Source organism: Dipodomys spectabilis, unplaced genomic scaffold (assembly GCF_019054845.1).
Source record: "Dipodomys spectabilis isolate Male_0828 unplaced genomic scaffold, ASM1905484v1 ptg000234l, whole genome shotgun sequence".
Taxonomy (NCBI): domain Eukaryota; kingdom Metazoa; phylum Chordata; class Mammalia; order Rodentia; family Heteromyidae; genus Dipodomys; species Dipodomys spectabilis.
Window position 1 is genome coordinate 16384146 of NW_024870911.1, and position 27982 is coordinate 16412127.

A 27982-nucleotide genomic window follows, 5' to 3' on the forward strand; every position below is an offset into this window, starting at 1 on the left:
TACATAAGCATCATTCAGATATTCTGTTAACAGCCACTTTCATTTTGGGAAAAACAGCATTTTCCATTAAAATGATGTTACATAAAAAAAAAGGTTCTGTATATGTGTGTAGGAACAGCAAGAACTAAACCAAGCAGTTAAGGCGCACGGCTATATGTGTACCATGATATCATGATGACAGTACCCAGCAAGTGAAGTTCTGACCTACTTGTCTTCTGACCTCTAATAAGACCCTGATGCATGTTGGGCAATTGTAACTGGAGCAGGAAGGCCACCAGCTGCCCCCAACCCCAAGGGACTAGATCAGCCCTAACCTTTTTGTAAGCTTCCCTTCCTTGGCAGGGTGAGTTCCATTGAATCAAAACACCTGAGGGTTGAAAGTAGCTATGAAGTCACCTCCCTTTCGGGAGTGACCACCTCTTGGTGACAAAGGGAAATCCCTCACCTATAATCTTGAGCCAGGTACTCACAGTTTGTGGTTCCAGGGGATGGCCTGGGGCCTAAAAAACAATGAGTGAGGCAGCCTGGGTCTGTGGAGCTGACTGTCGGCTGAAGCTCCTTCCTTAGAGACCTCCATTCCCCAAGACCCAGGATGGGGCTACGGGAGGTAAGGAGGCTAGGCTGGAAGGATGGAGTGCCCGAATTTGAATGAGTGACTTTGAGCAAAGCCCTAAACCTCAGGTGCCTTTTGGAGTGTGGAGGTCACACAGTCCAGAGGTCAATTCCAGCTCTGACACTCTGGAGTCAAAGGTCTAGTCCCCTGGCCCCACATTTTCAGAATTCCGTGGCTGTACTCTTCTGTGAATCCGAGGGTCCTAAGCAGGAAGTACGGTTACGGTTACTGCCCTTCATCCCCTTGCCAACTCTGGGTTAAGGCGGTTACCCCAAGGGCAGGATCATTCAGGACCAGGTCACAGTCACTGAAACACCCAAGCAGGGAAACGTGAGAGGTGGAGTGGCCTTTTAAGTAGTTGGGAAGGGGGTGTGGCGGAGGAGCCTGGGAGGCCGCAGCCCGTGAGGGGGAGTGGCCAGGGGGCGTGGCCGTAGCGCCTGGAATGTTGTTGGGTCCTCGCACCGCATAGTAAGGAGGGGCCACGCCCCTTTTCTCCAAGGAGGCCAATCGGAGCGGCGGAGCGGTTTCAAGTCTCCCCAACCAGCCTGCCTGCCCGCTTCCCCACCCCCCTCGGGGATTCGCTTTTTCCGTGACAAAATAGCATAGCTAGGGACCGTTCGCTTCCCTGCGGTTCTCAGGTCGGAGGGTCCGGGGGCCTAAGACACTGGCCTAGAGTGGGAAGCGCGGGTAGGCCCCGAGGAGGCCGGGTTCAGAACCGGGAGGCGCGCGGGGGTGGGCGCTGCAGCCGCGGGTTGTTTATCTGGAGTACGGAGGGGAGGGGGGAGCCTGGAAACCGCCCCGTGTCCCATTTCCTCCTCTTGTTTTCGCTCCGGATTCTCCATGTTGGACCCAAACTGAGGAGCCCGGAGCTGCCACCGGGGGATCGGGGCCGGGGGCACCCGGGGGAGCCGCTGCCCGGGCCGCCCGCCCTCTGTATAGGCCTCCTCCCTTCCCGGCCCGGGGAGGAAACAAGAGGGGGGATGTGAACAGCTGTGGGAGTCCGAGTCTTGGGAGCCGGAGCCGGAGCGGGCCCCCGCCCAGGCCCCCCCCCCAACCCAACCCAGCCGAGCCTGCAAGCCCGCCGGTCCTCCCGCCCAGCCAGCTCGGGCCCGCGGGATTGTTAGATGGAACACGGCTCCATCATCACCCAGGCGCGGAGGGAAGACGCCCTGGTGCTCACCAAGCAAGGTAGGGGCCGCAACTTCCAAAAACTTTACGCCGCCCCCGGGCGGGGAAGGGGCGCCTATCCTCCCCCCGGACCCACGTCGGGTCTCCCCACCCCCCGGGGCGACGGACGGACATTTCCTACTGGACCCCCGGGTCCGCTGCCACCGCGTCCCAGTCGGTACTCCGAGCCCCACGGGGGCTGCGCAGGGCCCAGGCGCCCCGCGCCCCGCGCCCCGGGGGGGGGTGTCACCCGCGCAGCTGTCACTCCGCCGTGCAACCCCTCCCCCAGGCACGGCGACCGAGGGGTCGCGCTCGCAGCACGAGCCCACCCGCGGCCGCCCCCTCCTGAGTGGGGGGAGCGATCCAGGGGAGGGGTCGCTTTTCTGCTCCACTGCACGCTTACTGCCCCGGGATCGCGGGAAGGGATGGGGAAGGGAGACCGAGGGGGGGTCCCAAGCTGGAACCGAGCCGGGGCTGGAGTTCTACACTTCCGAGCGCCCCCCTGCCCCCCCGCCGCCCCCGGGAAGCTCGCGATCGCTCGGACAGCCAGCGGTGACCGCGTCCAGGTGGAGGTTGGAGGGCGGGGGACCGGGTGGGGGGCGGCGGGGGGGGGAACTCCGGACCAAGTTGGTCGCCTGGCGGCTGGGGACGGCTGCGGGGAGGGGAAGGGGTCTAGGCCCAGGTCGGGCCCGACTGGCCCTCGGGCCGCTCCGCTGGGGGCCTGGGGGCCCGGGGGCCCGGGTGGCCCACGGGGGCTGCCTCCCCGCAGATTTCGCTGAGCCAAACGAGCCGGAGCGGGGGCCCGGCCGGAGCCCCTCCCTGCCCGGTGCGCTCCCCCGGGGCCGCCGCTGCACACACAGAGCCGCGTTTGTTTAGCCCGGGAGCGGTGTCCCTGGTTACATAATTCGCCGGATGGCATCAGACCCGGAGTGTTTCTGAATCGCGCAGCGAAAAAGTGCGAGTTCTCTGTGGGCAGCGGCTGGCGGCCCCCGCCTTCCTGAGGGTCTGGTGGAGACGCTGGTGGCGGGGACGGGCAAGCCCCCCCTCTCCCGGGGTGGGTGGGCCTGGGAGGGGGGCCGATCGGAATGGAGGGAGAGGCCTGGGCCTCCTGCGGGGGGCGAGGAGCTTAGTTTGGGCGTAGTGAGGACCCTGAAACTCTTCCTATCTCCTCCCGGCCTTGAGGACTGTGTAGAATTTCCACGCGCAGTTAATAAGGACCAGCCTCACTTTCGAAAAAAGAAAAAAAAAAATTCTAGAAAACTCCCCCAAGACTGAGGCCACTTGGCCCAGAGGCTTAGGCTACTGAGCGTTCTTGGGACCAAATCCGGAGTATTTCTGTCCTCTGCCATCCCTCCCTTCCCCCCTCCTCTAACCTCAGGGCCTTGTGCTGCCGCCTGGATGTACCCAGAGCCTGGTTGGGGGCCAGCTGCAGGGCCTGCGTTTGGCCCCACGTCTCTGCTGGTCCACGTTATTTGTTCCTACGGTTATTTATTCCTAGGGGTCACGTTCCCCAGAGACTCCCCCAGTTTGCCTATTGGCAAAGCAGCTGGTCTGATGTGTCAGCCTCTCTGGAATTCCTTCGTGGAATGTCCAGAGAAGGGGGCCCATGTAGGCTTCCCACATCCTGGGCCCTTTAAGTAAGCCAGCCTTGAGGAGCCGTGGAGCCTTGTACTCCAGTTCCTCCTGCAGACCGCCCCAACCTCTCCTGTTGCCTGCTTTTCTGCCCTCCTGGCTGCTGTATCTCTGCTGTGTGACCCAGACAGCGACTTCACACTGCTTCTGCCCACTGCCCAGCTGTGCCAAGGGCTGAAAAAAGGGAGGTTGCCCACGGCCATACTCCTCCCCACTCTCACCCCAAGAAAGACCCTAGGTACCTGGCTGAGGTGAAGCAATCTGGATGTGGGAGGGTACAAGGTGATAAGGAAACAAGAGTATCCCACCAGGTGCTTTGGGTGGTGGGGTCTACACTAGAGGGAAGGAAAGTTGAACTGTGAAGTGGCATCTGACAAATCAGAGCCACAAGTTCCATCCTCCAGCATGAGTGGCAGGTGACAGAATAGGTAACCCCAGGAAGCAGCTGGCTTCATAATAGTGTCCCGGTGCTGTGTTGGCTGGGTTTTTCTTGGGAGTTGGGATTTTGTTTTCATTTTGTGTGTGTGGTTTGTCCTTCAAACTTATCCCTGGAGGAATCTGAATTCTCAAGCCAGCAGCCACTGGGTCTCTCCCTCCCGACCTCCCTTCTCCCCCCACCCCCCTTGTGTAATTTGATTGCATTCCAGAGAAGGCATGCTTTCTTTTTGGGCTGCTTGAGCACCCAGCAACCAAAGCCAGCTTGCTGAGTCCTCCATCATTTACAAACAGAACTTGCATCTTAAAAACAAAAAAAAGGAGGAGAGGAAGCAAATGTTTTCTTTAGCAATTTCAAGAGTTCCTGTCCCTCTCCTTCCTCCCCCACACCAGTCCCATCCCCAAGTCCTGCCAGCCTTTGGAAAAAGAGGGAGGCAGTTGATTAAAAAGTCAATTTCTGCAAAGCAATTGCTTCTAGCTTGGGTGGCTTTTTAGTTGAAGTTGTTTTCCATTGCAGATTTTTTTTTTTTTTTTCATTTTTAGCATTCTGTTCTCTTGAGCTTTAAGGCTGTCTGGGTGTGTTGATGATTCAAAAGTAATTACAGTAGGGGAAGTAGAACAAAGTTGCTGAAAGCATTGATGATAAAAGCACCAGAATTGGATCATTTTCCCAGACAGATGGGAGAAATGGCTTCCTGGGACAGCAAGGACAAGATTGTGCACAATATCAAAAATCAAAAAGGTAACGTGGCTTTGGCTGGAATGTCCACTTACTGCAGTCACATACCAGGATGCCACCTTCATTGGTAGAAGGAGGTACCCTGGGTGGTCTCTGCTCTGAAGTGAGGAAAAGCCAAGAAAACTAGGCCCATCTGTAGTCCCCTTAGTGTGAAGTAAAAGGTAGAAGAGGCAGCCTGTACGTTTTCCCAGCTCCCGCCTTCTCCACAAATGGCAGAGAAATTGTGCCTCATTCTTGCAAGAAAACATTTGAACACCTTTGTGTGTATGTGTGTGTGTGGGGGGTGTTTGTGGGTGCACACGTGCATGTGTGTGGACATCCTGGTGCACACACACTTGCCATCACTGAGTGTTGAACTCAGGGCCTGGGTTCTGCCCCTTAGCTTTTTTTTTTTGCTCAAGGCTGGTGCTGTAACACTTGAATCATAGTTCCACTATGGTTAATTTGCTGATTAATTGGACATAAGAGTCTCATAGACTTACCTACCTGGGCTGGCTTTGAACTGTGAGCCTCAGACCTTAACCTGCTGAGTAGCTTGGATTACAGGGATGAGAGACAAACACCTGGCCAAACACCTTTTGCTGTAGATATAGCGCAGCCTTTAGGGGAAAAGGCTGAAAAGAAGTCTTGCTGGCCTTTGCTCCACAACTAGCTGGATGGGTGGGACTCTGCATCTGCATGCAGTCTGTAGAGTCTGGGCTGCAAGCTTCTCTCTGCTAGCCCAGCCTGGGTCTTGCCTCTTTTGTCTCTGTGCTGCTGAGGCCCAGCTCTGTGATCCCCCCCCTCCCTAGTTTGTATTTATTTTCTCCACCCTTGAGGACCCCAGGGGAGTGCTTTTAACTCAAAAACAAAGTTTGTAAATGCCCAGCATCTGGGACCACTGCTTTGCCAGCTTTCAGCAGAGCAGGACTTTGAAATTCCTGTAAGAAATCCCTAGAGGGATTGCCAGGGTGGTGGTGGGTCTTATCTCCTTACCCGTAACTGGAGAGGAAACAAGGTGGCCCACTGCTCCCAATGGGATCTTCCAAATCCCTTTTCAGGGACTTTGCAATACTGTGGAAAGCAATTTCAAGCCAAGATGATCTGATGCTCCCAAACTTTCTGTGGAGAAATAATGGATATGTTTCTACATGTAGCAAAGAAAGACAACATGTAAATGCGCACTGTGTGTGTGTGTGTGTGCGCGCGCGCGCGCGCGTTGCTTGCACACCAACATCGATTCCTTTTCCTTTCTCCCTTTGTCGACTTTCTTTCTGCTAGCTTTTGGGGAATTTTGGGTGTTGGCTTTATTTCTATCTTGGGAAATTTGGTTCTTGAATTGTGTGAATTGGGACCAAGGTGGCATGGGGTGCACTTAAAATGTTGATTGTGCCAGCATTAAAGTGGATTTTTTTAGGCCTAGGTTCAAACCCTCTCCCTGTTGTTCACAATGCGACTTCAGTATTGTAAGTACTTTGGCTGTAAAATAGGAATAATGATATCTGCCATTCTATGCCATACTTAGTAGATGATGGATAAATGTTAATACTCTTTTTTATGCAGCTAAACTCCTACTCCCTTTTCTTTCGTTCCCCAAGGACACAGTTGTGTGGGTTTTCCTGTTAAAGACAGGTGGCTGGGGGTCAGAGGACACGCGGATGTGGGGGCTCAAGTTTTCTGTGTCTTAGAGCCTTTTGCACAGACCCCTTCTTTGTGCCCGCAGTACTTGGGGTGGAATTTTCATCCACATGTGCCGTGGGGCTGCAGCCATTCTGGCTGGCGCCTGGGCATGGGGGGGCATAAAGGAGGCCAGGGAGTCATGTGCCTCTTCTGAAAGAGTCGCTGAAGTCTAACCAAATCTTCAGAACACTTGCTTTGACCTCTCAAAGATAGCTATACTCAAGACAGAAAAAATCAGCCTTCTCTTGCTGTTTGCATTTAAGTGACTGAAGCCCCAGGTTGATGGCTCAAACCTAGCTACTCAGAAGGCTATCTGAAGATTGAGGTTCGAATCCACAGGAAAGTCTGTGAGACTGTTTATCTCCAATTAACCTCCAGAAAGGGCAGAAATGGAACTGGGGCTTACGTGGTAGAGTGCAAGCCTGGAGCAAAAAAGGCTCAGGACAGCACCAGGTCATGAGTTCAATCCCGAGTACCAGGAATCTTAATAAGAGAAGAGAAAAGAGCAGGTGTTTGTTTGTTTAAACAGATATTGTTCAGGTTTGCCTTTGCAGCTTTGGGTAGAACTTTAGGAGATCACAGAAAGCTGGCCAGCTCTGGGAAACTTGGAATTGATGCCTTAGTCTTGGGGGAGGGAAGACAAAAAGACTCACCTGGGATGCAGATGGACGTATTAACAAAGCCCCACCAGGCTTTGCTCTTTCTCTCTTTTTTCTATACCTACCCCGTCCCCTGTGCCTTCCCTCCCCTCCTCTTCTCTTCCCTTCTCTGCCTCCTTTCCCCCGCCTACCTTTCCTCTTCTTTTTTCTGCTCTCTCCTATTTTTTTGGTTTTTGTTGTTGTTGTTTGTTTCTTGAGACAGAGCCTTGCTATGTGGCCCAGACAGGCTTCAAACTTGTGATCCTTCGGCCTTAGCTTCCAAAGTGCTAAGATTACAAGCATGCACCACCCACCACACCCAGCTCCTTTTATCTCTTGACATCTTTTCCATCTTGTTGAATTTGTTCTTTCCCACCTGTACTGTTTCTCAGGGAGCTCATGGGGGGCCCCCCACCACACTGAAAGCCAAGCCAACTCATGGGAAGGCCCAAATTGCATCACCCAGGCCTGTGGAAAGGACAGTTTATCACTCTTCTTTGGTTTGCATAGCAGAAAGAGGAGGGGCCCTTTCTTCACAGCAAGTGGGACCTACAGGACAGACACAGCAGGCTCAGATCTTTTACTTATGTAGCACAGAACGAGAGCCCCTTGGAAGGTAATCGGGACCCTGGCGCTAGTCAGACCTGGGGAAGGTGGATCCCCTTTCAGTCTTGGAAAATTTGGTCACAGACCCCTGACAACCTTTAAGGTGTTGGCTCTCACACATCAGAATCTCCTGTGCTGCTGACTAAAAATACCCTCCCCCTCCCCCAACCTGGGACCTACTGAATCAGAGCCTGGCAGGTGAGCCAGGCATGTGTGTGTTCCAAATGCTCCCTGTGATTCTGACAGGTGTCCTCGGATAAAAGCCAGGTAAAGCACAGCAGTGGCTCCAATGCCTGTTTAGTCCTGAACAGGCAGATTGCTCTTGGGGGTCCAATTTTGCTGTTTGAGATCCTGTGGTTCCTTGAAGGGAGTCCTAAAGTTTGCTGTGCAGGTAGACAGAGTAATGACCCTCATTTCTCCAGCAATGATTCCAACCAATGTTTATACATTGTAGTAGTTGAAGGCAAAGCCCTATTACTAGAATTTTATATCTAGCATCTCAGGTAATCATCATAGCAACCTGCCCAGGGGGAGAGCTTGGTGTCAGCTAATTCTGGACTGCCAGAACCCTGCCTTCACCCAGCACTGCACTCCTATTACCCCTGTTGGCCCTCTACTTTTTTGAGTGCCTTTGATTGAGTCTGTGTGAGTCTTAGCCAAGCTGAAGCCATCTTGCAAAAGGACATATAGGAGAGATTTCCCACCAGCTTATAAGGGATCTCAACCTCAGAGTTACTGAGCAGTGTCAGGGGGCCTGACACCCAGCTCGCTGCTTTCTCTCAGGTGACACACCTATACTGGTTGACTAGGTTGGCCTAGGTGTGTGGGAGGAGCCGGGGAGTGTCCCTGGAGATGAGTGCATCTCTGGTAGAATGCTCTCAGTCCCTCTGCAGAGGCCAGCTACTTGAAGAAAGAACTGGTTGGCCAACCTCTGAAAAGGAGTGTTTGTGTGTAACTGTGATTGATTTTTGTGGAGTCCCAGAAAAGGCCCTTTCCCAGGCTTGGAGTCTTGGTAATAATATAACCTGGGCTGTGGCCTTGAACTCAAAGTCCCCCGGACTCACCCTCCCAAATGCTGCAAACATGAACCACCATACCCTAGCATACCCTCTTTTAGTGGGGGTACTGGGGTTTGAACTTCAGGCCTCAGTGTTGCTGGGCAGGCACACTACCACTTGAGCCACATCTCCAGCCCTGGAAGGAATCTCTCAGGTCCCTTTCCTGTGCTTAGTTGAGATTGAGACAGATAAAAGTAGGAGAATACTTTGCCTTTAATGGTGAACAGGACAGACCACTCCCTCAGCTCCTGGTAATTCTCACCATTTTGTAGATGAAGAAACTGAGGCCACATACCTTTCCTATGGAAAAGTCAGGATGGTTCTTTTACTTTCTTATTTTTCAGTGGTGGGTATAGAACTCAGGGCCTTTGCACTTGTTAAGCAAACATTCTACCACTGAGCTCCACCTCCAGCTCCCAGAACCAGGATTTAAATGCTTAGTCACAACTGCTTGATTGACTGGTGCAGGGGGCTGCTTGCTTTTTCAGACTGTGCCTTCGCTGCCATTTTTGTGCCTCATTCCTGCTGGTGTTAACCTAAGGCGGGCTTACAAACCTGGATTCCTCTTGTTGTTCCACCAAACCCATGCATTCCAGGGGTCAGAGACAAGAGAGCCAAGGCAGGAGCGTAAGCATCACCACGAGGATGTTTGTGCCCTGCTTGGCGGGTGGGGGTCTGTTCAGCCCCCTCCCCCTCTTAGGAGGAGGGAGTTTTCAAGATGGCTGCTTTCCAGTCCCCCAGTGCCACCTCTGTTCTAGCTGAGCCTCCTAAGGTAAGGGCAGGATCCAGCCCTTAGGGGTTTTTAAAAGTGGCATCTCAAGTTTGTCCCAGCTGCCCTGCGAGCCATCCCATCGCTGCCTGCCATCCCCCAGGCTCCTCTGAGTGGGGTCAGGACCCTGAGCTTGCTGTTGATAAATCTATAGAGGAAAATCCGTTTCTATCTGGCCCAGAACCTGCTGCTTTTGGGGACCCCTACCCCAGTGCATTGGTGGCCGTGGGGCCTTCCCAGGGAGAGATTCTCCTGCTTAGTTCATGCCTTCAGGGCCTTTTATTTTTGTTGTTTGTTTTTGAGAGGGATTAACCACATTTCGTAAATGTTGGAGCTGACTAGGAACCTGTGTTACTAACAACTTCTTCAGAAGCGGATTCTGAAATCAGCCGGGTATGTTGATCATGCTTTAGGAGTGGCCAGGATACCCCACTTCCAAAACAGAATCCCTTTTGATGGAACGTCCCTAAAGTTAAGATGAGAGCCCAGATTGCTGAAGGGGATAAGAGGGAAGTCAGGAGGCATGGTAGTATGTCCCTTGTGCCTTCCACATCATTCCAAAGGACCATTAAGGAACCAAAACTTGGAAGTGGCACTGTGGCTCAAGTGGTAGAGCACTAGGCTTGAGCTGAATGCCTCAGGGACAGCACCCAGGCCCAGAGTTCAAGTCCCACTACTGACAAAAAAAGAAAAGAAATGACCACTTTAATGTTCCAAAGGAATAATCCATCATTTCAATCCTGTCTCTTTTTTTGGGGGGGGGGGGAGTCATGGGGCTTGAACTCTGGGTCTATCCCTCAGCTCTTCAGCTCTACCACTTGAGCCACAGTGCCACTTCTGGTTTTCTGGTGGCTTATTAGAGATAAGAGTCTCACAGACTTTCCTGCCCAGGCTGGCTTTGAACTGAGATCCTCAGATCTCAACCAACCTGAGTAGCTAGGATTACAGGCATGAGCCACCAGCCTGGCTTCAATCCTATCTTCAAAACAGACAAATAACAACAGGAACCAAAACTGGGGGGAGGGAGTTGGCAGGAGGGAATCCTGTCTTAGAAGAGAGGTACCAGGCACAGTGGTTCACAGCACTCAGGAGGCTAAGACTGTCAGGTTCAAGGCCATCCTGGGCTACATGACAGAACCACAGGCTGAGGGTGTAAGGTCAGTGGTGGAGTATTCACATAGCATTTATAAAGCCAAACGTTCCATCCCTGGCACTGCAAAATTAAAAAAGAAAAGATGTAAGCAAGGAGGCAGGCCTCCTGCTCAGGCAGGGAGAACTAATGGAGACTTGACTGGCACAAGACTACCAGTTGTTGGCTGCCAGTTGGGTACCAGGGTGGACCGTGCTAGTGTGAGCCAAACTGCCCTCTTAAAAAGAAAAAAAAAAGTCGATGCAGACAGATTCACAGTTTCTTTCTGGAACTTCGGGAGAGCTGGTGCTGAGCAGGGCAAGGCCCTGCCTGCCTTGTTAGCTGGAGAGAGCCAGGACGATGCTTGGGTGCTGTGTTTCCACAGTCTACCTGCTCTGTTCCCAGTCTTTTCTGGGGATGGTGGGGGCATCTAAGCCTCTCTCACCCTCTCTCGTCTCTGTGCCCACTCACCTGCTGGTCCCAGGAGCCCTTCCGTTCACCTGGCACTTTCCTGCCTATCTTTCGCCAAGGCACAGATGCCCCTTTCGGACTACCTGGGAGGACTCCTCTCCACAGGGAGCCCCAATCAGATGTGTCTTGGCTGCAGGGCCCAGGCAGCTAGCCAAGAAGGGCCGGAAATGCTCCAAATACTCTCCTTCCTCCAATAGCTGAAGGGAGGGAGGCCTCTCTGAGAAGAGGCCATTTTAGAGTGTTAGCCAGGCCAAGGCCTTTGCTGAGGAGGATGGGAAGGGGTAGGGAAGGAAGTGCTTGGAGTAGGGGTGCGGAGTGGGGGTCAGTGAACTAAGCAAGCATCCTTTTATGTGAATGGACTCTATGAAATCCCCATAGCTGAAAGGGTTTATCTTCTGCCCAGTCCTCGGCGGATTTCCTGTGAGCAGTAAAGTTCTTTTGCTGGGACACAGAGCTATGCAACAGTGGTATCTGGACCTGACCTTCAGAGGTTAAAAATAGAGTTGGACAACTCTGCTTAGGCTTGTGTGTGTGTGTGTGTGTGTGTGCGTGCGCGCGCGTGTACACGTTACTTGCATACGTTTCCTGCAAGGCAGAGGTAAATAGGGCTCTGCCTGCTTGGGACAGTGGGTGGGAACATAGGGGGAGAGGGTAGTGATCATACCCAGCAAGGCAGCCTTACCTGCTTTGTTGGCATTCATGGAGGAGCATGACTTTTTGGTGGATTGGGAGCTTTGTAGAGTGGTTCTGACATTGTAAACCTGCTTGAGCTGAGAGTCCCCAAGCAGTCCTGCAGCTTCTGATCTTGGGTTACTAACACATGATGCAGGAGGGAGGGCTCCTCTGTTGCTGCTCTGCGGAGACCCATGAGGTCACCCATTAGTGATTCATCGTGAATCAGGGTGGCGGCTGCCAGTTAGATCATTAAAACAAGCACTGCATTGACTTTGTGTGTGTGTGTGTATGCTCATACTGGGGCTTGAACTCAGGGTGCTGTTCTTGAGGGTTTTTTTTTTTGCTCAAGGCCACCACTCACTGGAGCCACCCTCCACTTCTGGCTTTTTTGCTGCTTGATTGGAGATGAGTCTCATAGGCTTCTCCCTGCCTGGGCTGGGTTTGAACCTCACTCCTCAGATCTCAGCCTCCTGAGTAGCTGTGATTATAGATGGAGCATCAGCACCCAGCTAGAAGTTTCAATTCCAGAAGCCAGGTGATGAGTACCATGCTTCTGAGTACCATGCATCTTGATCTCTGTCACCCCATCCATTGCATTGACTTAGTTTGTCCAGAGCTCGGTGCCAAAGGCTGAAGAAGGAAAAGCCAGACTACAGAGAGAAAGGCGGACGTGAGAGCTGCCCCACTCTGAGGATGTCTGGGCTGGAATGCAGGCTCTGCCACTTCCTCTGTCAACTATGCAGCTCCTCACGGAGAGGTGGTTTCTTTATCCACAAACTGGGATAACAGCAAGACCCCCCTCAGGACCGAAAGGACAAACAAAACTTAAGGCACTGGCTACTCTTTTCATTTTGTTGTTGCCTGTACTGGGGGTTGAACTCAGGGCCAGGATGCTGTCCTTTAGCTGTTTTTGCTCAAGGCTAGAGCTTATTCACAGTCTAACCAGAGGTTTGGGATGGAGAGAACAGATGCACAGCATCAGATAGAAGAGGGAGAGCAGCTTGTCTTGAAGTTCCATGACACTCACTCCAAGTCTTCATGAGGAAAACTGCCATGAAGTCCCTTCGCACCTGTCAATGCCTGGTGTTCTTCTCCTGGGGCTGGGGGTAGCCTGCACCTGCTGGCAGGGAAACCATGCTGTGTGCGTGCTCACAGGAGCCCTCGAAAGGCTCTTTGACTCAGGTTTTAGATCCCATTCTGCAATGTGGCTCCCATCCACCCTTAAATTCAGTGTACAAAGCAGATCTTAGACCAGAGCTCCTGGTTTTGGTCCCTCCCTCCTCTGTATCTGCTGGTCAGAGCAGTTAGAGGGTGCAGAGGATATATTCCCTGAAGTGGAATCCCAGAGTCATTAACTGTTACCCTTTACTGTGTGTGTGTGTGTGTATGTGTGTGCGCGCGTGCGTGTACACGTGTGCGTGCGTTCATGCATGTGAGCGCGCGCGCGCACACACACACACTCACACACACAGAGGCATATATGTGCCCACCCAGTAGTAGAGCTTGAACTCAAGGCCTGACCATTGTCCCTTAGCTTTTTCATTCAAGGCCGGCACTCTACCAGTTGAGCCACAGCTCCACTTCCAGCTTTTTCTTGGTTCATTGGAGATAAGAGTCTCATGGACTTTGTTCTGCCTGGGCTTGCTAACAGTGGTCATCAGCTCTCAGCCTCCCAAAGAGCTAGGATTATAGACATGGGTACCAGTGCCCAGCTTCCATTTCCGTTCGGTAGAGAGAGGCTTAAATGAGTTAGTGATGTCAGAATCTTTTTTTTTTTTCCTGTCGGTTGTGGGGCTTGAACTCTGGGCCTGGGTGCTGTCCCTCAGCTCTTCAGCTCAAGGCTAGTGCTCTGCCACTTGAGCCACAGCACCACTTCCGGTTTTCTGGTGGTTTATTGGAGATAAGGGTTTCACGGACTTTCCTGCCTAGGCTGGCTTTGAACCTCGATCCTCAGATCTCAGCCTCCTGAGTAGCTAGGATTACAGACGCAAGGAACTGGTGCCCAGTAATATCAGAGTCTTAACGTGGGTCTGGTACATATCTTTAGTGTTCAGTAAACACGACTGAGACTCAGAGAGACTCCGTGACTTGACTTGAGCACTCAGCGCCTTCCCTGTGGCCCTCCTTTCCTCACATAAAGAAGGCCTTTTCTGTTTGCAGCTCTTTTGGGTCATGGCAGACAGTGGAGGCCCCCACAGGTTGTAGCTCTGCAGGAGTGACAGAGGCCTCTGGAGTTACTCACTGCTGGGTGGGAGTCTCTGCCAGACAGAGGCCACAGGATGATGGATGTGGAGGGCTGAGGCCCTCAAAGGCCCTTCGGGGAGGCAGCCATGTTGAGGGAGGCTGAAGCGGGCCCTGAGGAGGTCTCAGGGCATTGTTTATAAAGGTAAGAGGAGAAGGATGGAAGGAAGTGGCACCTATGGAGGAGGAGGTGTGTGAGACCCCAGACAAGATTTGGGGTGTTTGCTTGAAGAGCCTGACCCGAAGGTCCATGCACTTGTGATGTCTATCTGTCATCTGTCTGTCTGTCTGTCTCTCTCTCTCTCTCTCTCTCTCTCTCTCTCTCTCTCTCTGACTTTGACTCTGACTCTGCTGGTTCCAGGGCTTGAACTCAGCCTAGGTGCTATGCTTTAGCTTTTTTGCTCACCGCTAATGCTCTACCACTTGAGCCACAGCTACTTCTGGCTTTTTGCTGGTTAACTATATATAAAAGTCTGGTGGAATTTTCCTTGAGGTTAGGGTCCAGCTGATCCTCAGATCTCCTGAGCAGCCTCCTGAGCAGCTGGGATTACAGGCTGGACCACTGATGACCTCTCGAAGCACAGAGGCTGCCATTCACCTTGTGTTTGCAGAAGACCCTCACCCCCTGCAGAGTCCAAGTTTCCTGTGCTGGGACAAGACGCCTCTGCCTGTTGCCCCCCCACCCCCCAGTGGGGACAGGCGAGAGGCCTCTCTCTAGCCCCAGCCAGCTGCCGCTTTCACCCCTCTGCCTCTTATAATTACTCAGCCTTCACAGCATCTGTCACTACGATGCTGAGTGCATTCCTGACGTGGCCTCTCTTCAGGAAAGGCCTGGACTGTGTGGCCTTTTAAGAAAGGCTCCATGCCCTGGTTAAATCTCCGATTGTGGTTCTGCATGAAGAAACCATAAATAAACCAAAGGAAAAGCAGTGGTTCAGCTTTGGTCTTAGAGCTTTGTGTCAGCATCTGTCTATATCCCTGGGGTTAAATTTAATACAGGCCAACAAGCAGGTTGGTAGGGAAGCTGCCCTTTCCCTCTGCTTTCTGTATAGATTAAGAATAGTGGGCCAGGCACTGGTGCCTCATGCCTATAATCTATCTACTCAGAAAGCTGAGATCTGAGGAACGTGGTTTGAAGCCAGCCCTGGATAGAAAAATCCCTGAGACTCATCTCCCATTAACCACCAAAAGAGCTGGAAGCAGAGATGTGGCTCAAGTGGTAGCATGCCAGCATTGTGTGAAAAAGCTAAGCCAGGAGGGAGTAAGGTTCTGTGAGTTCAAGCCCCAGTACTGGCACCAAACATAAATAAAAGGAACAGGAACAGCAGGAGGTGTGGGGTTCAAGGAACAGCCTGTCCTGCTGGCTGTCTATTAAGAACTGGGCACCACACTGAATTAATCTCCGTGAACACATAGACAACTTTGGATGTGTGTCGTCATTGTCTTGTGAGCCCCAACACAAGCTGTATAACTGAAACGCTCAAAGTAATCTAGTGCTTCCTCCAGGGTCAACTTCGGAGTAACACAAGTGTTTTGGGGCTAATTGCTGAAAAGACTCAGTCATTTTCTAAAACATTTTCAGTTGTCAAACCAGTGCCCAGGCCTAAAGGGAGGGGGGAGGGGAAGTGTCCAACTGGGGAGCTCCCAGAGGAGGTTCTCAAGAGAGAAACTTGAGTCAGACTGAGCCTGTTGCTCAGTGGTGCTGACTTAAACTTGACTGACGGCTGTGTATGGTTTTTCTTCCTTCTTGGTCCCCAGAAGTTTGGTTTTCTCTCCTCTTCTTCAATCACGGGCAGTTCAAACAAAGGTGTAGTCTCCCCGGTACACTTCTTGCCCAGGGAGAGCTCTGGGGAGTTCCCAGAGCTGAGGGAGCTGTGGTGGGTGACCCCTACTTCCACCACTGTGCTTTCTCTTCCCTTCAGCCTCACCCCCAGGAAGAGCACTGAGAAACCTCTGTGGCACATTCTGTTTTTCTTCCCACCCCACCCCCCAAAGACAAGCATTTCCGGTATTTACTTGCCTGCTCTTTGGGTTTGTTTAATGCCTGCCTGCCTCTCGGGACTCTGGGATGCTCTGATCCCCAGGGGAAGAAACCTGTGACTTGGGACCATCCTGTGAGTGGTTGTGTAGCGCCACCACCTGGCCCGAGTGACTATCACATCTCCACTGGCCCAGCCATTGCCAGAACTCATCATCAGAAGTGAAAAGACATTGGAAAAGATAGTGCAAAGTCCATTTTGGGTCGATCTTGTCATGCTCGTAGCTTTTTGTATCTGCTTGACTTCCTTGATGCCTCTTTGTCATACCTTCTATTAAAGTGGCTTTGAATTTCCAAAGCCCAAATTGGCAAGGTAGGACAAAAGCAGGCAGTGTAAAGGCCTCAGCCTAGGCCAGGGGGCAGGATGTGCATGTTCCACAAGCTTAATCCACCTGTTTTCTAATCAAGCTGGGGCTGCTGAGGGGAAGGAATGTTAAGAAGAGTGGTTGGAGCATGGGGCAGAGGTACCGTGCACAAGTACGTGTGTTAGTTTGAGAGGGACTACTAAAGTGGATTCTATTCTGCTGCCACTGACCCAGCAGCTAGAAAAATTGCCACTGAACCATCTTGCAGCTCCACCAACTTCTTAAGGGACTAGGTTAATAGCCCATCATCTAGAACAGGCAATCTTCCTGGAGACTGGCTATAGTCTGGGATTTCTGCCTTGATGAATTAATGTTGAAGATACCCATAGTGTGCTGTAGCTAGACAGGTAAAACATCCAAGTTCTCTACCTGGCCCATCTTGGTGCCTTTCCAGTCCCTCCGATGGAATGAAGAACAAAACCTCTGCAGCACAGGATTCTTTGTTTCCTAAAGCAGAGAGTGAGGATTCCTGCTAATTCTAGTTTAAACACAAAGTGTTGGAATAAACAGGCACGGTTCACTGAGGCACGGTTCACTGTTGGCTGTATGCAGTTGTTCACTAGGCACATACTATGTGTCTGGGCAGGGCTCACAGGCCAGAGGGGATACAGGCACAGGGTAGCTGTTGACAGAGAGACTAAGGTCCTTGTAGCTAATACTTTTGCCATTCACTTTTCTCTAGGCCTGGTCTCCAAGTCCTCTCCTAAGAAGCCTCGTGGGCGGAACATCTTCAAGGCCCTTTTCTGCTGTTTTCGCTCCCAGCATGTTGGCCAATCAAGCTCTTCCACTGAGCTCGCCGCGTACAAGGAGGAAGCCAACACCATTGCTAAGGTAGCTGGATGGGGTGTGCAGTGTTAGCTGGGAAGGGATTGTTAGTTGAGGATTCCTAGCTAGTAGGCATCGTGGCCCTGTCTGAGATTGTGAAGGAAGACTCCTGGTCCAGAGACCTTTCCTCTACCCTTCCCTCAGTAACCCATCCTGCGTCTATTGCTTCCCCTTCGCAGTATGGGCCAGCCAGGTATCCCAGTGGTTTCCTGGGCCCTGGCAAGGTGCCTTGCACCTTCCATCTCATATGATCCACTCAGCAGCGTCACAGGGAGACACAGGATTCTACTTCACAGATATGGAAACAGACACAGAACATGCTTACTCTGTGAGAGTGTCAGGATTCAAACTTAAATCTCATTAGCTCAAAAGCCTGCATCTATACCAAGCTCCCTTCCCAGTTACCGTCCTCACAGGAATCAAGGAATTGAAACTCTGCCATGCTCTTAATAACCCTCCAGCAATTCTCAACCATACCAGTGTGAGGCATTTGGGAATGTTTGGGTATTTTGTTTATTATCACATGACCAGAGGTATGTCTAGAATTTATAGGGGATGGGGGTTGGGGGAGCCACCACCAACCAACAAGTGTCATTCTGCCAGGTACCAGTGCCTCACACCTGTAATCCTAGCTACTTAGGAGGCAGAGATCTGAGGATTACAGTTCAAAGCCAGCCTGGACAGGAAAATGCATGAGACTCTTATCTCCAATAAACCACTCAAAGAAGCTAGAAGTAGCGCTGTGGATGAAGTGGCAGAGCACTTGTCTTGAACAAAAGGTCAAGGGTCAAGGACAGTGTCCCGGCCCAGAGTTCAAGCCCCAAGACCGCCAAAAAAAAAAAAAAAAAAAAAAAAATCAATAGTTTCTCTCAAAAATAGTGAGGAATAGCTGTCCTTGCTCATTCTTAAAACCAGGCTGAAGCCAGGTGCTGGTGGCTTATGTCTGTAATCCTAGCTACTTAGGCTAAGATCTGAGGATACAGGTTCAAAGCCAGCCTTGGTTACAGATGTAAGAGATTCTTGTCTCTGGCTAACCAGTGAAAAAGCCAGAACTGGAGATGCGGCTCAAGTGGTAGAGCATCATTCTTTCTTTATTTTTTGGTCAGTTGGGGAACTTGAACTCGGGGCCTGAGCACTGTCCTTGAGCTCTTCTTGCTCAAGGCTAGCACTCTACACTTTGAACCACAGCACCACTTCCAGTTTTCTGGTGGTTAGTTAGAGATAAAAGTCTCACAGACTTACCTGACAGCAATGGCTTCAAACTGCAATCCTTAGATCTCAGCCTCCTGAGTAGCTAGGATTACAGGCATGAGCCACCTATGCCCAGCTAGAGCACCATTCTTGTGCAAAAACTGCCAAATGAAAGTATCAACACCTTGAGTCAAGCCCCTGTACTTGGCACCAAAATAGAACAAACAAACAAAAAATAACATATACTTGTAACCCCTCTGTATAGTATCTTTACAATAAAAAATACGTATTAAAAAAATTAGGGGCTGGGAAGGTGGCTCAGTAGTAGAGTGATTGCCTCACATGCATGAGGCCCTGGGTTCGATTCCTCAGCACCACATAAGCAGAAAAAAAAAGCCAGAAGTGCACTGTGGTAGGGCACTAGCCTTGAGCTGAAAAGCTGAGGGACAGCGCCCAGCCCCAGAGTTCAGCCTCCACAACCAACAAAAAAAAATAAAAATAAAAAAACATGTGTATACACACACACACACACACACACACACATAAAGAGGTGTCTATGAGTACACATGACAGTATTGTTTCAAAAGGCAGAATGCAAGTTCATGTAATAATATTACAGAAAAATGACTGCCAGCTCCAGTTGGAAGAAACACACTCAAACATTAGTTTTGGGTTGTTATTGTAGTTGTTTTTAATTAAGTGCTAGAATTTTACTTGAAGATTTTCATTAAGAACACTTAATACTTTGATAAAGGTGACGTTTTTATTATTAGCGGAAGGCAGGGGGTTCTTCACGCTGCACTCATCTTCTTGTGTCTTGTGTGCTTCCAGTGGCCCCACGTTGGCTTCCTTGATGTTTTGTGGAGAGCTTGTTTCATGTTCCCCAGTTACCCTCCAAAGGGGCAGAGGAAACATACGCTGAAAGAGAAGGAGGGTTCAGGCTTGGTTCCTGCCTCTGACTCTGTGCTCCTGAATCAGCCTTTGTGTTCCTGTGACTGACTCTAGCCTGGCAGCTAAGAACCGGGACACTACCTTTTCCATCCTTCAATCTAGCCCACTGTGGAAAGGAAGCCCTAGCCTTTTTAGCCACTCTGGTCATGTGAGGAGCTTCCCAGGTGGCTGGGTAGTGGGAGCAGAAGCCGTGGTTTGGATGGGGCAGGAGGGTTTGGTGAGTTGGCACTGACTCCTGCTTCTCTCCCCCAGTCGGATCTCCTCCAGTGTCTCCAGTACCAGTTTTATCAGGTACGTGCATCTGGCTGACCTCATGATCCCTGGCTAGCATGGCAGGCGAAGTGGTTACCCTCACTCTCACTGCCTGGATGCCTACTCCCTGCCCTGAGAAGCCACTTGTTCTAAGTATTTGCAGAGGGCTCACTGTAAAGTTTTGTGTTTTTTGTTTTGTTTTGTTTTTGGTGGTTTTTGGTTTTTGGTTTTGGCTTTTTGGTTTTTTTGGTGGGGGGGACGCTTACATGTCCTTTCTTGTAGTTTTAGCCCTAGCTGCCACCTCCTATTCACCATCACCCTGGGAGACTAAGCCAAGGATCCAGCCCTACCCTACTCTACCCTACCCTACCCTTCTGTTGTCTTTAAGTGGTGCCTGTCCTGGGTTGAGGATTTCATCTCTAGCATTCTACTGAGGCAAATGATTGGGCTTTCTGCTTGGTGGGCACAATTCAGCAACCTGACTCTAATTTTAGATCCCTGGGACCTGCCTGCTCCCAGAGGTGACAGAAGAAGATCAAGGAAGGATCTGCGTGGTCATTGATCTGGATGAAACCCTTGTGCATAGCTCCTTTAAGGTAAGTAGGAGCTTTTTCTATATCCATGTAGGCCTGCCTGTGAGCCCAACAAGAGGTGATAAAAGGTGAGGAGAGATGTACCCAAGAGGGCCACTCTGATGCCACATATCTAAGGGCATTCTGAAGAATATGAAGAACCTTCTCCCCAGCAGGCTACCTCTGCCCCCAGCCATGTAACACAAAGTGGTCAGGACACCACACAGAGCAGGCCTAAAAGACTGCTTGAATCAGCCTTGGCTTTGCCCATTGTTTTTCCTTCCTTCCTTCCTTCCCTCCCTCCCTCCCTCCGTCTGTCTGTCTCTCTCTCCTTCCTTCCTCCTTTAATTTAAAAGCCCTTTCACTTGACTTTTTGGCTCAAGGTTAATTGGAGATAAAAGTTGCATAGACTTTCCTGCTAGGGCTGGCTTGAACCATGATCCTCAGATTTCACCCTCCCAAATAGCTAGGATTATAGATATGAGCCATCAGCATCCCTCTGCGCTGCCTGGGTTTTTCTTAATCGGGATGTTTGTTAACTCAAGAAAGCCCTGAAAAGACTAAACTCAGGATTGCCAAGTTCAAGGCCAACCTTGTTATATGTAGAGAGACCCTGCCTTAAAAAAAAGTTTAGCCGGGCGCCAGTGGCTCACGCCTGTAATCCTAGCAACTCAGGAGGCTGAGATCTGAGGATCTCGGTTCAAAGCCAGCCCGGGCAGGAAAGTCCTTGAAACTCTTGTCTCCCATAAACCACCGGAAAACCAGAAGTGGCACTGTGGCTCAAGTGGTAGAGCGCTAGCCTTGAGCTGAAGAGCTGAGGAACAGTGCCCAGGCCTAGAGTTCAAGCCCCACGACTGACCAAAAAAAAAAAAAAAAGTTAAAAAAAAAATCTTCAATTCTGGCAGAATTTGGCAGTGTGTGATGGGATCTAGGGGAGTAAGGAAAACCAGAAGTTGGTGCAGTATGGAACACTGAGCTGAGAGCTCCTTGGTGGGCCAACAGGAGGGGCTTCCTAGTGTCTCTAGGAACGATTCCCCTCCAGATCCTCCCAGGGTCAGGGGGCGGTGGGAGCTCCTCATCCTTATACTACCAAATTGATGTTATTAACTCCTGCTTTCCAGCCAATCAACAATGCTGACTTCATAGTGCCTGTAGAGATTGAAGGGACCACTCACCAGGTGAGCTACCCACCAGGCACACCAAACCCCAGACTGGGGGGGATCTGCCTCCACTCCTCCGTGCTGGGGTCCCGCATCCTTCCCAAGGCTTTCTTTGGTTGTGTCCATTGACCCCTTGTCTGTAACTTCAGCCTTTCCTATTTTATTGCTATCCTTGATACTCAAGGCTTTCTTTTTTTTTAACCATCCAATAAAACTTTCAGCTCCATACCTCCCTCTAGCTGTCATGTCACCTTGCTTCATCTCTGTAATCAGGGTGGATGAAAGAACAGTTTATATTATTTAATAATAGTCATTTGTTGACCATTGTTTATGTGCATGTTCATGCACACACGTGTGCACACATGCACTCATACACACAAATGGAACTCTTGTTTCATAATACAGTAACTTTTAACAGATTTATTACAGCCACCCCCCAATACTGGGCATTGAATTCAGGGCCTCCAATTTACTAGACAGGCATTCTACCATTTGAAGAGATCCAAGCTTATTTGTTTTTTGTTGTTGTTGTTGTTGTTGTTTTGTTTTTTGTTTTTTTTTTTGGTCCAGTCCTGGGACCTGAACTCTAGGCCTGAGTGCTGTCCCTCAGCTCTTCAGCTCAAGGCTAGCACACTACTACTTGAGCCACACCGCCACCTCTGGCGTTTTTCTTTTTGCTTATGTGGTGCTGAGGAATCGAACCCAGGGCCTCGAGCATGCAAGGCAAGCGCTCTACCACTGAGCCAACTTCCCAGCCCCCAAGCTTATTTGTTGAAGTGAGGTATTTGTTGAGATGGGTTCTTGAGAACTCTGCTTAGACTTGCCTCAAACTCCAATTCTCATGAGTACCTAGGGTCACAGTAGCTCCTATGCCTTGACCCTATTCAATTTTCTTTATTCCTGAATGGTGTTCTGCCTGTTAACAGGCAGGGACACTGGCTGCTCCTGGAAGACTCTCCTCCTTGTCCCACTACCTTGTAAAGATTTAGTGAATTTCTTCCTCCCCCACCTAGGCATCTCCTGTGTGATTTCCCTCTCTTTAAGTCCCTGCATTGGATTCTGCTCTTAAGTGCTCAGCATGCATCTGTAAAGGGCATGGGATCTACACAGCCACATGTAACCTGCTTCAGTCTGGGGTTAGAGATCAGGGAGTTGGTAGTGAAAGACCGTTTACTTAGAACACTTGCCCAGGAAGCCTACCAGTTGGCAGGAGGTTCAGGTAGCTCTGAAGCAGATGCCCTGGTAACCTTGCTATTTGTCTGCCAAGCCTGATCAGGTAGCAGAGTTACTCAGGGGATTTGGGGATTGATGTTTTAGTAGGTTGTCGCTGTATTTTCAGCTCTCTTAGAGGCATTCTGCACCTCCACCACCCCACCTAGGTGAGCATATAGAGATGCACAAAACCCATGGAAGAAAAGGGAAAAAAGAGGTTAAGATTGAGGAGGGCTAGTACCTAAGGTGGGATTTGAGGAAAAAGTGAGGGGAGGTGAAAGTAACTAAATAGCTGGGAAGAAGAAGGGTGAAGGGTGAAAGTTGGGGAGATGTTGGGCTGACAGGAACTGAGTTGAGAGTACCTGGAGAGGGTTCCTGCTGCAGGGTTTGTGAGGGGTGTGGGGAGCTGGATGACTTAGGCCGGCTCTACTAGAACTTGATGGCAGGCATACACTCTGTGCTAGGACCTGGAGGAAATGGTCCTAGAAGCACTTTGGTAGGCTGAAGACGAGATATGTAGCTAAAGAACCTTCAAAGGCAAAATTCACCAGATCCTGGTGAACACCTGGTGGACACCAAGGTTAGCGTAGCTGGCAGGGTGTGAGCACAGAAAGTGGGTGTAAGGACACAGCGTGGAGAGTGTCCAGTCTAGTCATCGAGGGAAAAGGTCTCTTCTCCCCAGTGCAGTTCCATGTGAGGCACAAAGTTTCAGGAAGTACTGGTATCCTTGCCTGATGGGGACCTGAACAGATTATCCTCCTGGAGTCCAGGACAAAAAGCTCTCACCCAGGCTGTGGCTGGATTCAAGTAATCCAGGATAGGCTGTTTCCATCCGTGAGGCCTATTCTTGATTACTTGTTTCCGGAGGCAGCTGATGGTCCACCGCTGGAATGAGAGATGGCTCCTGGTATGTGTGCGCACTTTGCTTCCATAGCCGGATTAAGGTTGGGACCCTGAGCCAGCAGACTGCCACGCTTGTGTCAACGGCACAGGTGGCAACCCTTCCTGCTTCTGCCTCCCAGGGCTCCTCCAACAGGCTGTTCTGCTTCTCCCCAGGTGTATGTGCTCAAGAGGCCTTATGTGGATGAGTTCCTGAGACGAATGGGGGAACTCTTTGAATGTGTACTCTTCACTGCCAGCCTGGCCAAGGTACCTGCGGGGAGGAGGGGAGGGAAGGAGCCTGCAGGACAAGGGGTGACCAGCACTACATCCAAACCAAGGCATCTTCTCTCCTCCCAGTATGCTGACCCTGTGACAGACCTGCTGGACCGGTGTGGGGTGTTCCGGGCCCGCCTGTTCCGGGAGTCCTGTGTATTCCACCAGGGGTGCTATGTCAAGGACCTTAGCCGCCTGGGGAGGGACCTGAGGAAGACCCTCATCCTGGACAACTCACCTGCTTCTTACATCTTCCACCCAGAGAACGCAGTGAGTCGGCAGGATAGGCGCTCCTGGCAGGGACTGGGCGAGGGGATGGGCAGGGAATTGTGCCGACCTGGCAGCCTCCGGGGTCTCTGGGTGAGGAAGGGAAGAGGCAGCACTCAAGAGATTGAGGCCTCTTTTCTTTCTTTGTGAGAATCCTGGGGCTTAAACACAGGCACTGTCCCTTAGCTTTCTTGCTCAAGGCTAGTGCTCTATCATTTGATCCACAGCTCTACTTCTTTTGGCTTTTTTGATGGTTAACTGGAGATTAAGAGTCTCAGTGGATTTTCCTACCTAGCCTTGAACCAGGATCCTCAGATCCCAGCCTTCCAGAATAGCTAGGGTTATAGGCATGAACTACTGGTGCCCAGCTTGAACCCTACCTTTTTCCCACCCCAGGTGCCTGTGCAGTCCTGGTTTGATGACATGGCAGATACCGAGTTGCTGAACCTGATCCCAATTTTTGAGGAGCTAAGTGGAGCCGATGATGTCTACACCAGCCTTGGGCAGCTGCGGGCCCCTTAGCCCTCCAGCTTCCAAGCAACGGCCACCCCAGTAGGGGACTTTGCTATACTGTGCCTTTCTGACCAGCCTGACGGACCAAGCAGAAGCTGGAGCACCTCACCAAATGGGTCCTGGAAATAGAAGTGATTAGAAAGAGCTTTAGAGCAGGTTAGATGTCAAATGGGCAAGTCAGCCCAACAGTATCCAGAGCTGCCTGCTCCCTGAGTTGGGCTCCTGAGATTTGTGTGTTTAGTGTATTTGGGTGGGTGGGTGTGTCTCGAGGAGTGAGGAGTCTCCAGTGAGCATCACCCCAGGATAGCCAAGTGTTTCAGGGGGACAGGGGCTGAAAGATCAAGACTCTTCGCCAGTTAGCTTGTCTCCTCTCCCATCACCTGACAAGCCTCTGAAGACTATTGCAGGCTCCATTGCCAAACCATGGCCTTTCCTCAGTGTTGTAGGCCTGTGCCAAGGAAAAAGGAAGGGCCAAAGGCTGCCTTTGGATGCCTGGGGCACACACCTTTCTGAGAACTTTCTCCAGCCAGCTGCTGTAGACAAAAAGATGCCATTTCTGGAAGGATGAGAACTTGTTTCCAGAATCAGCACTCCCGTGGCCATCGGTCCCGAGGCCTTAGGGGCTGCACTTGCTTCCAGCTGAATGCCTGCCATGGGCCCTTTCTGGGTCTCCCCAAGGCTCAGGCTCTGGGCTTGCCTTCCTCACCAACTAGCCATAGTCTTCATCCTATGAGGAAGGAAGTCTTCTCCCTGCCCTGGCCTGGAAGAGGACAGATAACTGATTTCCGTTCCTTTAACTCTGTTTAAAATTCTCTTTCTAAACATGGAGTGGTGGGCCTGGTTTGTTTCTGGCAAAGCTGTACCCCTGGGAGTAAGAGGAATGGAAGGTGCTGGGGTTAGGGTTGCAGAAAAGAGCATGAATGTTTGAGTCCTCTTGGCTACATTGTAGATCAGCTGTTTCTTCCCAGAAGTCTGCTCTTCAGGGATTCTCTGCTGGTGCTGGCCCAAGGACATCATTCTGAAGGCAGGGAAGGGCTCTCAGCTGCCCCAGCCCCTCCCATTGGGCAGGGCTCTTTCCTGTTGTGTCTTCCCTAGGGGCCTGTGCTGTGCCAAGCGCTGTTCCAGCCTTCATCCTTCCAGCTTATTGCTATTCCTCTCCAGGGCCTCTGAACTCCTGCTTTTCCACGATGGAGAAAGGATGGGTATTCTGTCTTTTGGTTGCCAACCCTTAACGCACATGCCTCTCTCCTGCCTCTGGTATCAAGAGTGAGTGAGCCTCTCATAGACCTGCACTCTGGGTGTCTCTTGCTTTCAAAGGTTCTTAATAGTAAATGCTTTAAAAAAAAAAAAAAGTCATAAGATGAAAGTTTCCCCAGGATGGAAAATGAAAGGGGAAGTGCTGCTGTAATTGGGAGCACAAGGGGCCCCTCAGAAGGGAGCCCCGCCTCAGCATCACTGCCTTAATCGTGGCCTCCCCACCCCCCCCCCCCAGGGCTGGGTGGGGGTTCTCCCTTTTCCTCCCTCCTTCTGGATGGGAAGGGATTCTGTTCCCAAGTCTGTTTTCCTTGGAGACAGGTGTTACAAAGCATTTGTGAATCGCTTCAGGTGCAGGTCACCACCCACTCAGGTCTCATCCCATTATCCTTTTTGGTTTCCACACACGGGGTCCAGCCTCAGGAACCAAACAGTTTAGAGAAAGAAAAGCCGAGTTGCGGCACAGCAGCTGGACGGTAGCTGGCTGGCTAGCATCTTTTCTCTTGCCTTGCGGTGCCACCTTCCCACCTTGTCCCAACGTTGTGAGGCCTTGTCTTTCTCTTTGGCGTCCCAGAAGTAGAACAGAGCCCCTGAGTTCATATGGTCATTTCCCCCAGCATCACTGGGGTCCTACAGGTAAAGGGGACGATGGCTTCAGGTGCTTACCAAGGAGGCTGACCTCTTGAAAGAACCTGGGAACTCACACCCTTAAGGCCAGCTGTGGCCTTAGGTTCAGGTCCTGGCCTCGGCTGCCATCCTTTCAAGGAAAAGCCTCTTTCCAAGCCCATCTCTGAGGGCTTGGACAAGTCTACCATTTGGTCCAGCCAAGCTTTTCTGACTAAGCAATAAGAGGCTCAAAGCTGATTGAGTTCTAAGGACCTTCTTGCGCTCCTTTGGCTCTCCATGTTTTTCCACGTGGAGGTAGAGCCTGTGCCATGCCCTTCCTATCCAGCTTGTCTGAGCTCTTGGAGTGTGACACGCAACCAAAGCCAGGGTGGCTTGGTTGGAGTGTCTTCTGCTGCTTCTGCATGAAGTCCCTACTTTTATAGACCCTGCTGCCATCAGCACCCTGATCGCCACCTGCAGGTCCTCTATAGCAATGCCATCCCTACCCACTTTTTCCTTTCCCAGAGAAGCAACTTAGCCAAACCTAAACAGGGTCTATGTGTGTGGACCAGAGCCAGGCTGAAGGCATATTATTGCAGCCGGCTTCCTAGTTTTCAGGGGGCAAGAAGTGATTGTGGAACTTGCTCCTCCAAGGAATCAGGCAGACTCACTTTTGGAGGAGGGCAAGATTGTGAAGGGAGCCAGTTCATCGTGCAGTCTGCTCTAGGGCTTGCCACCAGCCCTTCCTGTTTGAAACTGGTCTTCAGGAGTCAGTAGGCCACCTGGCCTCAAGCACCAGCTTCAGCCCTGCCAGGAATCTGCCCACCTTCCAGGTTCAGTTCTTTTAAGGTGCCTCTTCAGGGACACAGTGTGTCTCTCTGATTGGGCTTCTCAGTCAAAAGCCTGATGTTCGTGTCCCTCTTATAGGGGGAGCTTTGGACACAGGACCAGTTTGGTAAAAGGGTCAAGTAAGGGTTTCCACTCTGCACATTGTAGAGGGGACACTCTGTAGGCCCATGGGTCCCTTATTGGAGGAGTTGAATGAATTTACCTTCAGTTAACCTGGGACCTTCTGTTTAGCTCCCTCCTGCCTCCCAAAGATTTTTGTGTGTGTGTGTAAGTGGTATAAACTCACCTTGTTAACAGTGGCCCAGAAGCTTCTTTATATTAAAAGCACGAGAGTCTCAAGGCAGTTGTTGCTTGGGAAATGGATCCCGTGCAGTTGTGCCACCCCTACCCTGTTCCTGAGGCCAGTTGGTACGCAGCCCATGAGGACCCCAGCAGGCTGTGTATGTGTGTGAGAGAAAGGCAAGCTCCTTTTTCCCACCCAGGGCTTCAGTGGGTTACTAACCTCTGTTGTCTTTAGTCGCTTTTTTTTTTCAATAGGGACTTGGTTATGTCTCTTTGTTTTGTCCTTTCTGTTAAGCACCCGTAACTATCTGCATATTCAGCCAGGGCAGCGGAGGTCAGAGGTCTGTCCAGCTGCCCTCCTCCTTCAGCGTTTTGGGGTCTGTCCCTGGAGCATACCCACTCCTTTGGTCCCTGAGCTCCTTTGCTTGTAATCAACCCCAAGCTTGCTGCATTTCCCTTTCAAGATGCCATTTGGAGAGGGAGGATCTGCTTCCCACTGTGACTGGGCTATGGGATTCTGACTACCTTGCTTCATGATTTGATAAATTTGTTGTATTCAAAAACTTGAAATGTAGGACGCCATTAAGTGTCTGTTTATATTTTTGGAATATTTGTATTACTTACAGTTAATTAATAAAAAGCAGGTTTTAAAAACCTA

General features: G+C 51.1%; 1 protein-coding gene across 1 annotated transcript; it reads left to right on the plus strand.

Annotated features, from left to right (window-relative positions):
- Positions 1-1212: 1212 nt before the first annotated feature.
- Positions 1213-27982, plus strand: Ctdsp2 (CTD small phosphatase 2). The gene is made up of 8 exons (XM_042698613.1): positions 1213-1801; positions 16918-17066; positions 19455-19493; positions 19949-20050; positions 21148-21204; positions 23455-23547; positions 23638-23823; positions 24217-27982. The coding sequence occupies exons 1-8, from the start codon at positions 1738-1740 to the stop codon at positions 24340-24342; spliced, it is 816 nt and encodes a 271-aa protein (XP_042554547.1). The 5' UTR covers positions 1213-1737; the 3' UTR covers positions 24343-27982.